The sequence below is a fragment of the Emiliania huxleyi genome (genome assembly GCF_000372725.1).
Source record: "Emiliania huxleyi CCMP1516 unplaced genomic scaffold EMIHUscaffold_28, whole genome shotgun sequence".
In the NCBI taxonomy this organism is placed as follows: domain Eukaryota; phylum Haptophyta; order Isochrysidales; family Noelaerhabdaceae; genus Emiliania; species Emiliania huxleyi.
Window position 1 is genome coordinate 970067 of NW_005199926.1, and position 12448 is coordinate 982514.

The window sequence follows — 12448 nt, forward strand, 5'->3', positions numbered from 1 at the left end:
CGCCGGCTCGAGCACCTATGGCCAAATCGCGACTTTCGAGCGCAGTGCACGCGCCCGACACGTCACTCGCAGGAGAGTTTGCGTTAGCGAAAAAAAGAACACGGAATCCTAGCCGCCCCGGCCCAAGGTCTGTACGGACTGCTGCTCGGCGAGCCCGCGGAGGGGGCGGTGGCGGCGGAGGCGGCGGCGGCGGCGGAGGGGCGGCGGCGGAGGCGGCGGCGGAGGCGGCGGAGGAGGCTGGGGCGGAGGGGGCGGGGGCGGCGGGGGCGGAGGGGGCGGCGGGGGCGGAGGCGGAGGCGGAGGCGGCGGCGGCGGCGGAGGAGGAGGAGGCGCTCATGGAGACGGAGGATCCGGCAGCGGCGGCGGGGATGGAGTCGGCGTCTCTCCCCGCCTCTTTCGAGCAGTCGTCGCCGCCGCCGAGCGGCGCCGCGCCGCCGCCCGGCTGCGAGGTTGTGGAGCTCGACGACGGCTGGCAGGTCATCGTCACCGACGGGCACGCGGTGCTGCCCGAAGGCATGACGCACCTGCCGCGGGACCCGCACCTCCTCTCTCGTCTCGACTGCCTGCACGCTGACTCTCGTCTCGCTCGCTCCTCTCTCGTCTCGGTCTCCTTCCCGAGCAGTCTCGTCTCCATCGGCGAGGGCGCCTTCCTCCACTGCTCCTCCCTCGCCGCCATCAACCTCCCCGCCAGCCTAGTCTCCATCGGCGAGGAAGCCTTCGCCGGCTGCTCCTCCTTGGCCCGCGTCGCCTTTCCTGCCGGCATGCCTGCCGGCCTCGTCTCCATCGGAGCCGGCGCCTTCACCGACTGCTCCGCCCTGATCTCCACGTCGACCTGCCCGCCGGCTTGCTCTCTATCGACGAGGACACTTTTCATGGCTGCCCTCCCTCACCGCCATCCACCTCCCGGCCAATCTCGTCAACATCTACCGGGGCGCCTTTTGGGAGTGCACAGCCCTCACCTCCATCGTCCTGCCCGCCGGCCTCGTCTCCGTCGGCAGGGATGCCTTCGAGGGGTGCACGTCCCTCGCCTCCATCGGCAAGCCTTCCGTCGCTGCTCCTCCCTCGTCTCCGTCGCCCTCCCTGCCGCCCTCGTCTCCAAGTCTCCATCGGCCACGGCGCCTTCCAAGGTTGCTCCTCCCTGTGACCTCCATCACGCCGCTGCCCGATGGCGTTCTCGATTGGGGATTGGCTTTCGTCGACTGCCCTCTCGATGACGAGGCGAGGCCAGCCGTGTTGGCCGTCAACTTTTGGGCCGTGACGCGGCCTCCAACCGACGCGCAGGGGCACGCCACTGTGCCGGAGGGCCTCACCACCATCGGCAGCCGGGCCTTCTCGGACACATGCTCTATACTCTCTCGGTCGTGATTTCAACACAACTCTTCTCTCGGTCGATTTCCCGAGCAGCCTCGTCTCCGTCGGCGACTACGCCTTCCACTGCTGCACCGCCCTCACCTCCGTCGCCCTTCCCGTCGGCGTCGTGACGTCTCCATCGGCGAGGAGGTGCAGCTACTCCTCCCTCGCCTCCGTCACCCTCCCCGCCAGCGTCACCTCCATCAGCAGCGGCGCCTTCGAGTGCTGCGTGTCCCTCACCTCCGTCGCCCTTCCCGCCGGCGTCACCTCTATCGGCGATTGCACCTTTGCCTACTGTTCCGCCCTCACCTCCATCCACCTCCCCCCCAGCGTCACCTCTATTATCTGCGGCACGGCCTTCAGCGACTGCCCCGCCCTCGCCTCCATCCACCTCCCCGCCGGCGTCATCTTTGCCGACGACTGACTGGAATAGCGACACACCCTCGCCTTTCACTCGGCTACAGATAGGTGGAGCGGGCTTCGCACCACCCTTTTGCTTAGCTCTGTGTGTCGGCTCTGTATGCATACAGCCTATAGCTAGCGCGAGGACCTCCCCCCCCCCCCCCCTGCCCCACCACCTTGTGCTTGTGGCTTGTGGCTTGTGTGGTGAGAGAGAGATTTTTAAAGACCAACAAGAAATCTCTTCTTGTGTGGTGTGGTGTGGTGTGTGTGTGTGTGTGTGTGTGTGTGTGTGTGTGTGTGTGTGTGTGTGTGCGCGCGCGCGCGCGCGCGAGCTCGCCGTCTGAGCCTAGCGCAGCGCGAACTCGCTCTGAGCCTAGCGCAGCGCGAACCTTCGCACAGAAAAGTTTGCGCAGCAACCCGCGGCCGGGCAATTTAGAAGTTATTCTTTATGACCGCGCAAGATATAAAGGGTGTCCTAAGGGCTCTGCTCGCAAGGCGCCCGCGTCGCAGACGCGGTACCATTGACAAATCTGCAATATACCCCCACACGAGCAAATAGCAAAATCCGAATACCGTGCACGAATCCGGCGATCTGCGCCGTGGACGGGGGCAAGCCTTCAGCTGGTGCCAAGACAAACGTAAAATTGAAGCCACGAACGTCCGCCAAATCCGTGCTGGGAAAGCTGATCGAGCCCAGCGTGCCCGCGGCCGCCTCCCGCGCAGCACCGCCGCTGGGGACGACACGCTGCGGAATCGGATCGAGCCCATGCACGGGCAAAGAAGGACGCTGCAGAAGCGGTTGGAGAGGCAGCCGGCGTCTGCCGTCACAACGAGTCCCAGCCGCGAGGACGGCAAAATAATTTTTGCGCCGGGAAGAAAGAATTTTGCGGACTCCGGCTGTGGTGGCGGCGAGCCGTCCTCCCATCCCTCCCTGGGGTTGTCAGTTTTTTCTTTCTTTCGTTACGCAAAAAAGAATTTTATAAACGAAAGTCCGCACCAGCCTTCAGCAGCATTGCCTTAATCTCCGTGTGGCCTTTCTTGGCGGCAGCATGCAACGGCGTTTCCGAGGCGAGCAAGCCGAGGCCCTCCGTCCTGGGAGTGTTCGGGTTGGCGCCCGCCTTCAGCAGCTCCGCCACCACCTCTGTGTGGCCTTTCTGGGCGGCAGCAAACAGCGGCGTTTCCGAGAAGAGCATGCCGAGGCCACCCGTGAAGGGAGCGTTCGGGTTGGCGCCCGCCTTCAGCAGCGCCGCCACCACCCCTGTGTGGCCATTCCGGGCGGCAGCACGCAGCGGCGTTTCCGAGAAGAGCATGCCGAGGCCACCCGTGAAGGGAGCGTTCGGGTTGGCGCCCGCCTTCAGCAGCGCCGCCACCACTTCCGTGTGGCCATTCTCGGCGGCAGCAAACAGCGGCGTGCCCGAGGCGAGCATGCCGAGGCCAAGCGTGAAGGGAGTGTTCGGGTTGGCGCCCGCCTTCAGCAGCGCCGCCACCACCCCTGTGTGGCCATTCCGGGCGGCAGCACGCAGCGGCGTTTCCGAGAAGAGCATGCCGAGGCCAAGCGTGACGGGAGTGTTCGGGTTGGCGCCCGCCTTCAGCAGCTCCGCCACCACCTCCGTGTGGCCATTCCAGGCGGCAGCAATCAGCGGCGTGTCCGAGACGAGCACGCCGTCAAACGTGAGGGGAGTGTTCGGGTTGGCGCCCGCCTTCAGCAGCTCCGCCACCACCCCTGTGTGGCCTCTCTGGGCGGCATCATGCAGCGGCGTGTGTAATTCGAGCATGCCGAGGCCAAGCGTGTTGGGAGTGTTCGCGTTGGCGCCCGCCTTCAGAAGCGCCGCCACCACTTCCGTGTGGCCATTCTCGGCGGCAGCAAACAGCGGCGTTTGCGAGAGGAGCATGCCAAGGCCACTCCGCCTGCCCACGTCGATATCGCTGCGCACATGCTGGTACTGGAGAAGCTCGACGACTCGAGGGTGGTTACCGGCTTGGGCAGCGGTGTAGAGAGGGCTTGTTTTTTGCAATGCTTCGACGTCCGCAACAACGTAGCAAAGAATCGTCAGGGCAAACAGCGCGACGAAGAGGCCTCCGAACCATCCGAGCAGGCGAGCAGGCACCGGCCTCAGCTTCGGCCAGCGGTACAGAGCTCCAAGAGTGGACAGGACGAGCACGACGCCTGTAGCGTCTGCCATTTGTCGAAAGGAGTAGCTTGCGCCGGGGGACGTACGAGTTCCTTGGCCTTGCGACACTGTTGGAACGAGGACTGAAAGGATTTTCACTTCAGACTTGAGCACTGGAGGGGGGGGGGCTGGTTGGACATGCGCGTCGGCTCGCCCGAGGACTGCTGTCGCGACCCTCCCGTCGTGACGCAGCCTCCGACGAGCTCTGCAACCGAGGAGAGTGAGGGTGCGCCTCCCCTCACTGCTGGCCTGGCTGCGCACCGCCCCACTAAGCACCCCCTCGAGCATCTCTACAAGCACAAGTACAAGGGCGACCTTCTCCAAGTCGTCAACACGCCCGGCGGCTCCGGCAAGACTTTAGCCTTGCTTGGCCACCCTCCTTGCGGAGCAGGAGGAGATCCGCTCTCGCCGTCGGCAACGTGGCAGCTAGTCGAGAGACTCGGTAGTTGTGACCCCCCTCTGAGTGAGGACAGGAGAGAGAGAGCTTTTGTGGTGTTGGTGTACGCAATAACGGGACAGGGTAGTCGTTCTCTCTAGCTCCCCTTCTAGCTCTTAGCATGAGCTGCGCCCTGTGTCCGACCCCTTTTGCGCAGCAACACCTTAAACTTTTAGGCCCTCCAAATTCGGGTCGGAGCGTAGCGGAGTGGGCCCCGAGTTTGAAAAGGGCGACGGACGCTTGCGTCCTAGCCTCCAACAACGCCTCCCCGGCGCAGAGGGGCCCCCGGAGGGATGCTCAACCGCTCCACGCCACGCCGCTTGCGGCGGTCCTTTTCCCAGCTCCGCTGACGGCCCGCGCCGTTATTTCCGAGCCGCTGACCGGGCTGGTTGCCACGACAATCACACGGCACGAAATATGAACCCAGACCTCGAGGCGCTCTACGCGGTCGAGGCCAAGCGCGAGGCTGCCGCAGCCGAGGCGCAAAGGCGGGAGGCGGAGTCGAGCCGACTTGAGCAGAGGCAGCGGCAGGAGCGGACGGTGCAGTACCAGGCGGGGCTGAGCGCGACGCGAGAGATCGAAAAGAAGAGGCACGAGGCGGAGAGGAAACGGCGGGAGGAAGCGGAGAGGAAACGGAGAGCCGCGGAGATACGCGAAGCCAAGAACAGGGAGTGCTACCAGACAGACGTCGACCAGGCTGAGCGAGCGAGAATGTCGAAAGCCGAGTTCAATCTTGGCCGGGAGGAGCAGCGGCGAGCGCAACGCGAGCGGCTGCAGTCCTATGCGTCGGACGAGCAGAGCCGGCTGGAGCGCGAGACGGTCTCCCGCCACCTCAAGGAGCAGAGTGACCTCCAGCGTGCTCTCTCCCTCTCCCGTCTCGAGCAGCAGAGCAGCAGCAGGGGAGGCGGCGGGCCGGGAGGCGGCGGCACGTCGAGCGGGCATGCCGCGGCGCCAGGCGGCGACAGCGACGAGGAGCTCCTCGCGGCACTGGAGGCATCGAAGCAGGAGGCGGAGGCGCGTGCCGGCGGGGCGAGCAGTGGCAGTTTGGGCAGCGGAGAGCGGGGCAGCGGAGAGGCTGACGATGCCATCATCGCGCACCTAATCGGGATGGGCTTCCCGCTCCCTCTCTCGCGCCGCGCGGCGCTCGCCGTCGCCAATCGCTCTGCCGAGGCGGCGGCGGAGTGGGTGCTCATGCAGGGCGACGCGAAGCTCGCCCGACCCGGTCCCGCCTGAGTACTTAACCTGAGCAGCTGGTTGATCGATTCTCCAGGCGATGCGGAGCCCGGCGACCCGCCTCCGCCGCCCGGGGGGGTCGGAGGGGGCAGCGGCGACGCCCTCCCGGCTGCACGACACGGTGGCAAGGCGCCGGTGGGGGGCAAGGCGAGGGCAGTGCCGAGCAGCGCCGGCTCCGAGGCGGCCTCTGCGCCAAGCGACGCCGAGAGGCGAGGCGCAGTCTGCAGCGGCGGCGGCGGACGTGTCGCCGCCAACAGCGGAGGGGCTGGGCCCAGTCAGGCGCTGGCGGCCGCCCAGTGGCTGAGCAGTGGGAGTCAAATGATTCGTTCTTGATATCTCGATCTGGACAATTAGGCGGCGGCGGCGGCAGAGAGGGACGCGGACGCGGCAGGTGGTGTCGATGAGGCGTCGTTGCTGGCGGTGGTGGAGGCGGCGGAGGCGGAGGAGGCGAAGAAGGTGGCGGAGGCGGCGGCGGCGGCCGAGGCGGCGGCGGAGGAAGAGGAGGTGCGGCGGGTGGCGGCGGCGGCGGAGGCGGAGGAGGCGGAGGCGAGGAGGGTGGCGGAGGCGGAGGCGGAGGCGGAGGTAAGAAGGGTGGCGGCGGAGGCGGAGGCGGCGGAGGCGGCGGCGGCAGCGGCGGCAGCGGCGGCGGCGGCGGCCGCGGCGGCGGCGGAGGCGGCGGCGGAGGCGGCGGAGGCGGCGGAGACGGCGGAGGCGGCGGAGGCGGCGACGGAGGAGTCGTTCGATCTGCCGGGCACTGTGAGGAGCCTCAAGCGCTTCTTCTCCGCCGAGGTGCAGTCGATCGCCGGCTTTGAGCCCGCCCTCGAGCAGATGGAGAGAGAGATGTATGGCGCCGTCCGAGCGGGCTGCCTTGACGTGCGTGTGCGCTCGCTCGCGCTGAAGTTCACGCCAGCTAGGGAGACGGCGGTTGTAGCCGCGAGTGGCGCGTCGCCGAGCGACGCATCTGCAAGCGACGCGTCTACATTCGGTACGGCGCTGCCGCCCCCGCCGTCGCAACTGCCGCCGCCGTCGCAACTGCCGCCGCCGCCGCCGTCGCAGTACGCGGTACTACCTTTCGTGGTCGAGTGGGAGGCTGGTTTCCCGCCGCCCCTTGGCTCCGCGCCGCCCCTTGGCTCGCCACCGCCCCTTGGCCCGCCGCTGCCCCCTGGCGGTTCGGAGGATGTGGCGCAGCTGCTCGGGGTGTACCTGCCGGCGCCACGCGCAGAGGCGGGGCTGCAGGTGTGGAGGCGGCAGGCGGCGGCGGGGCCCACCTTCTTCTTGGCGGCCCACAAGTCGGGCGGAGAGAAGCAGTGGTCGATCAAGCGGAGCTGGGAGCAGACTAGCCGGCCGGTGCTGCTGCTGCGCGGCTCTCGCTCAGTCAGCCCCTACCGCGGAGGTATGCCCGACGTGGTCGGCGGCGTGTGGTGCTTGCAGGGAGGCGAGCGGGGCACGCCAAGAGTCACTAGTCATGAACCAACGTCGATCGCATGTGATCATGCGCCGCTGGTAGGCGAGCGGGCGGGGGTGCGTTGCAGGTACGTGAGCGACGGCGAGGCGCGGGAGGCGGCCGAGGCGGCGGCGCTGCGCCAGCGCTAATGAAAGCGTAGCTTGTTCACACTGTGAGCAGGTGCGGGAGATGGAGGCGGTGGAGCAGCGCCCGCCGCAGCCGGGTGCGTGGCTCGCTCCTCCGGCGGACGAGGCGGGGGCGGAGAGCGGGGCGGCGGAGCTGATGCGGCGCGTGCGCCGCGGGCGTGCCGCGGAGGAGAGGTGGGAGGGGGCGGAGGCAGAGGCGGCGAGGGCGGCGAGGGCAGTCGAGCGGGGGGAGAGGGGAGAGGCCGGGGCTGTGGCGGAGCTCGCGGCGCCCGCGAGCCCAGATGCGGCCTTCCAGCTTGGCTTCCGGCGGAGGAGGAGTCTTTCTTGGCCGGAGGAGTCCTTCTTGGTCGCTTGGCAGGAGGCGGGGGCGACGCGGCGGCGGTGTGTGGCGGTCCTAATCGCTATGTAGTTGATCACGAGTTGACGATTCAGGCGGAGGCGACGCGGCTGTGTGTGGCGGTCGACCCGACGCTGCGTCTGCTGCGTGTGACGTTGGCGCGGACAGGCGCGCGCCCGTCCGCTACTTGCCCCCGTTCGCTACATGGCAGCCCTTGAGTCGTCCCCCAGAGCGGGCTGGTTGGGCGGGCGGCCTCAAACCCCCCCCCCTCTATCGAGAGTCCGGCCATCGTTGCGACGAGGGGCGGTCGTGGTGACGGCTGCTCTTTCTCCTGTATGCAGGCGGGCGCACCATCCGCCTCTCGTGGCCCTTCCGGTCGCTTCTCGGTCTTGCGGGCCGAGGGGCGGCGGCGGGCAGCCCGCCGCAGCAGCACCTCGCGGGGGGAGGTCTCGCCCGGGAGGGGGTGGACTAGTCACTGGTCACTAGTCACTAGTCACTAGTCTAGTGATATTAATAGGTCTCGCCCGGGAGGGGGTGGAGGTTGACGTGAGCGCTGGCCGCGCCACGCTCCTCTTCACCGCAAGTGAGCCGCCGGCCGTCGAGTTGGCTGCGGAGGCAGGGGCCGGCGGAGGCGGTGGGCGCGGCGGCGGAGGAGGAGGGGGAGGCGGAGGAGGCGGAGGAGGAGGTGGCGGGAGGAGCAGGGGCGGTTGGGTGCGAAGCTGTGCCGACCCGTCGGGGAGAGGCGGTGGGGCGGCTCCTTGCCCGAGGCGGCGGTGTGAAGAGCGTCTCTTCACAGCTCCAAGTGTGAACAGGCTGGCTCTCGCGCGCCTTGAGCGCGCGGGTAGTGCTGCCGGTGTCAAGGGGAGGGGGTCGGCAGCCTGAAGCTGCGAAGAGGTCTCCTCACAGGCCGAGCTGTGAGCAGGCGCGAGGCGACCGGGTCGGGCGGCTGAAGCGGTCTCTCGGAGCGAGTCTGCTCTCGCGGCGATCAAAAGTCCGCCGGCCTTGACTCACTCTCCTCTGACCACAGGTCTCTCGACGCCTCAGGGCTGCTCTCCCCTCTCTCGCGCGCGGGGATGTCCGCGCCCTCCGAGGCGCCCCCCGCTTGCGACTTGTCCAGCCTGCCCTTCGCTGTCCGGTACGGGGTCGAGGTGCGCCGCAGCCGGTCGACACTTCGGCGAATCTCGGCGCATCTCGGCGCATCTCGGCGCATCTCAGCGCTTCTCGGCGCGTCTCGGACTGCAGGTGCTCCTCAGCCGCGGCGCGATGACGGCGGCGGAGGTGACGCCCGAGCTTGTGCGGAGGCTGCGAGGCACGGACGCCGCCGTCGCGCAGTCTTCGCTGCGCGTCATGGCGAGCAAAGATGTTGAGCGCTTGGCTCGCGGCGGGGGGGGGAGATCGGCGGAGATGACGCGAGGGTGCGCGAGATTAGGCGAGCCTCGCTTCTGACCACGAGCGGGGAGGGGGAGGGGGAGGCCGCGACGCAGCGCAGGAGCTGCTCGAGTGGTGCGGCTGGTTCGAGAGGCGGAGGCTGCGGGGCGGGGGGCGTGGAGAGGGCTGGGCGGCTTGGGACCGGGCGGGCGGGGGAGGGGAGACGGCGGGAGAGGCGGGCCGCTGCGAGGTGCGGCGACTGGTCGTGACGCCCCTGCGGTGTGACGCAGCGTCTCTTCACACCGCACCGTCCGGTCAGGTGCGGCGGGTGGTCGTGACTCCGCTACGGACCGTCGCTCTTCCTTCGGAGTGGGAGGTGTCGAGTCACGCGGTGCGGTGGGTGGCCGAGCAGGAGCGGGAGCACGGTGCGGCTGCTGCGTCCCCTCCTTCTCCTCTCCTTCACAGCTCAGCGACCGCGCGTCAGGAGGGGAGCACGGAGCGGCTGCTGCGTTGCTCCTTTGCGGACGAGTCGCTAGAGCCGCTGAGTCGATGCCGAGGCTTGCTCGAGTCGTGCCCTGCAAGCAGTGGACGGGCTCCTCACTCGGTGCGAAGGCGTGCGTAGGCTTGCTCGAGGCCGAGTCGTACCGGGAGCGGGTGCGCGAGGTGCTGGCTGGAGAAGCCAGTGAGGGGAGGGCTCCTCACTCCTGGACCTGCGGTGAAGGTGCGCGAGGTGCTGACGCACGGCGTGGTCGTGGGCGGGCGCACCTTCAAGTACCTCGGCTCGAGCAGCGTCCGTCCAAGCACGCTACCCAGTCAATCCTGATCAAGTAATTGAGTAGTCATCAGTTCATAGGCTCGAGCAGTGCCCAGTTCAAGGAGGGGGGCTGCTGGATGCTGGCGGAGGAGGGGCAGCTCACGGTCCCTCGCCCTCTCACCTCGCTGGGCCGAGATGAGCCGCGATGAGCCGAGATGGCCCGAGGTTAGGTCCCTCGCCTTCTCACCTCGATGGGCGACCTGTCGGGGCTACACGAGGCGCGCTCCGGCGAACTACTCACTAGCCACCAGTCAAGTTGTTGATGATTGGCTGTTGTTGGGCTGCACGAGGCGCCTCGGCTCGTCGCCCGCATCGGCCAGTGCTTCTCGACAACGGTGGCGACACTGCGCGTGTTGCGGGGTGAGGGGGGCGGCCCCGCGGGAGGGGGGGAGGTCGAGCCCGGCTACCAAGGCTGGTGGGAGGAGATGGCCGAGGTGCGGCGAGGTCCCTTCACCTTCTCGGACGGCTGCGGCACGATCTCGCGCGACCTGATGCTCCAGGCGAGACACTTCCGAGACACTTCCTAGACACTTCCTAGACACTCCTACTGCCTCGCGCGACCTGGTGCTCCAGGCGCTGGTTCGGAGGCCGCAGCCACGCCCTGAGAACTGCTCAGTCTCAACTAACCGCCCGACTTGACGCTCCAGATGTTCGACGCGCCTGGCGAGATGATGCGCTCGGCGCTTGCAGATCCGCTCGATCGGCCGTCATTAAAGCGAGTCGTTAGTTAATAGGCGAGATGATGCACTCGGCGCTTGCAGATCCGCTCGATCGGCCGTCATTAAAGCGAGTCGTTAGTTAATAGGCGAGATGATGCACTCGGCGCTGCAGATCCGGTTTGGAGGGACCAAGGGGATGGTGAGTCTCGACACGCGGCTCGAGGGGCGGAGGCTGCGGCTGCGGCCGTCGCAGATCAAATTTGCGTCTGACGAGTGCTCCCTCGAGGTGAACGAGGTGGCTCGCTGCCTGCCAGGCCACCTCAACCGCGAGGTCATCATGCTGTTCTGACCAGCCGCCTCGTCACGACGTTAGCTGTGAACAGGCCACCTCAACCGCGAGGTCATCATGCTGCTTTCGACGCGAGGCGCCCGACTACACCCTCCCCTGCTCGCCTGAGTTAATGTCAGCAGTGAGCATCCCTCCCTTCCCTTGACGGAGACTAGGCGTGCCCGACCACACGCTGCTCACCTTCTTCCAGCGCGAGGCGCAGCGCGCGGCAAACACCGCCATCGAGGACGGAGAGCGCGCGCCGCACGAGGCCGCGCTGCTGGAGCATTCCAGCCCCGAGCCGGGGGGCGCGGCGGCGGTGGCGATGGAGGCGCTGCAGCTCCCGGGCGGCTCTCTGGCGGGCGGGGCCCGCGCCATCTTGAGCGGCCGAGGGTACGCGAGATCACTCGGGAGTAGGCGGCCCTCTTTCCGAGGACCCGCACTTGCGCGCGATCGTGCTGGCCGTCCGGTTGCACCGGCTCGAGCTGCTTCGCTCAAAGTGCCACCTGCCGGTCGAGAACAGCCGCCTCGCCCACGGCGTGCTCGACGAGCGGGGCGTGCTGCGGGAGAACCAGATGTTCCTTCGCGAGCGATACCGCATCCCGGGCACCAGCGAGTACTACTCCCGTGTGATCACCGGCCGTGCCTTCTTCGTCCGCAACCCGTGCTTGCACGCCGCCGGTCTCCGCTTCGTTGATCGATGACCTCACTCATCCACACACTCACTAATAGGTGCTTGCACGCCGGCGATATCCGCCTCGTTGATCTCGTCGAATTGCCGGAGCTGATGGAGGCCGAGCTGCTCAACGTCCTCGTCTTCCCGCAGGCATGAGTCCGCTAGTTCAATCTCCCTCCGTGCTGCTGCATACCGGGCAGTGCGCGCGTCTCTCCCGCAGGCATTAGTCCGCTAGTTACGCCGGTGCTCTCAGTGCTGCCGCGCGTCTCTCCCGCAGGCCGGGGAGCGGCCTCTCTCGGACCAGAGCGCGGGCGGCGACTTGGACGGCGACAAGTACTTGGTCTGCTGGGACGCGGACATCGTGCAGTGCCTGCGGGAGAGAGACCCGGCGCCGTCTTACGGCGCGGACGAGGCGCGCTGCGGCCGCCTCGCCACCTCTTCACGGCGCCGGGAGCAGCGGCTTCTTCACATGTGCATGCACATGTCTACCGGCGAGAACAGGTGCTGAAGGACCTCGGCGCGTCTCGCATCTCCTCCGCCTTCCGCTCTCGCTCCGCCCGCCGCCGCGCTTCTGCTGCCGGCGGAGGCGGCGGAGGCAGCGGCGGAGGCAGCGGCGGAGGCAGCGGCGGAGGCAGCGGCGGAGGCAGCGGCGGAGGCAGCGGCGGAGGCAGCGGCGGAGGCAGCGGCGGAGGCAGCGGCGGAGGCAGCGGCGGCGGCGAAGCCGGCGGCAGCAGCAGAGCCAGTGGCAGAGTCGGCGGCGGCGGCGGCGGTGGCGGCGGTGGCGGCGGCGGCGGCGGCGGCGGTGGCGGCGGTGGCGGCGGCGGCGGCGGCGGCGGCGGCGGAGGTGGCTATGGTCGGAGTGGCGCGCCTCTGGAGCGGGCCTCGACTCCTCATGCTGCGTGGTCGAGCGGGCGGGGGGGAGGCTGCCGCAGGTGCGGCTCACGGCGCGCAGCTGTGCGGGCAGGTGTGAAGAGCGCCTCGTCACGCGCCTCGCCGTGGAGCAGGTGCGGCCAGGTGGGGACACACCGCCCGCCATTGCCCGACCACCCCGCCGCCGGCGCCCACCGTGGCCGAGGCGATGGCG

General features: G+C 68.4%; 3 protein-coding genes across 3 annotated transcripts; all 3 read left to right on the top strand.

Moving 5' to 3' along the window:
• Positions 1–885: 885 nt before the first annotated feature.
• On the top strand, positions 886–1774 carry EMIHUDRAFT_64981 (hypothetical protein; the record flags this gene model as incomplete). Its single annotated transcript, XM_005776469.1, has 2 exons — positions 886–1019; positions 1507–1774. Coding segments are annotated over 2 exons (402 nt in total), but the record flags the coding sequence as incomplete, so codon positions are not given.
• Positions 1775–5070: 3296 nt separating this feature from the next.
• EMIHUDRAFT_207202 (hypothetical protein) lies at positions 5071–5592 on the top strand (the record flags this gene model as incomplete). Its single annotated transcript, XM_005776470.1, has 1 exon — positions 5071–5592. One exon carries the CDS (start codon positions 5071–5073, stop codon positions 5590–5592), a length of 522 nt encoding a protein of 173 aa, XP_005776527.1.
• A 4919-nt stretch (positions 5593–10511) lies between these two features.
• EMIHUDRAFT_450686 (hypothetical protein) lies at positions 10512–12222 on the top strand (the record flags this gene model as incomplete). Its single annotated transcript, XM_005776471.1, has 6 exons — positions 10512–10702; positions 10860–11007; positions 11123–11352; positions 11421–11514; positions 11642–11776; positions 11866–12222. Coding segments are annotated over 6 exons (1155 nt in total), but the record flags the coding sequence as incomplete, so codon positions are not given.
• Positions 12223–12448: the final 226 nt, after the last annotated feature.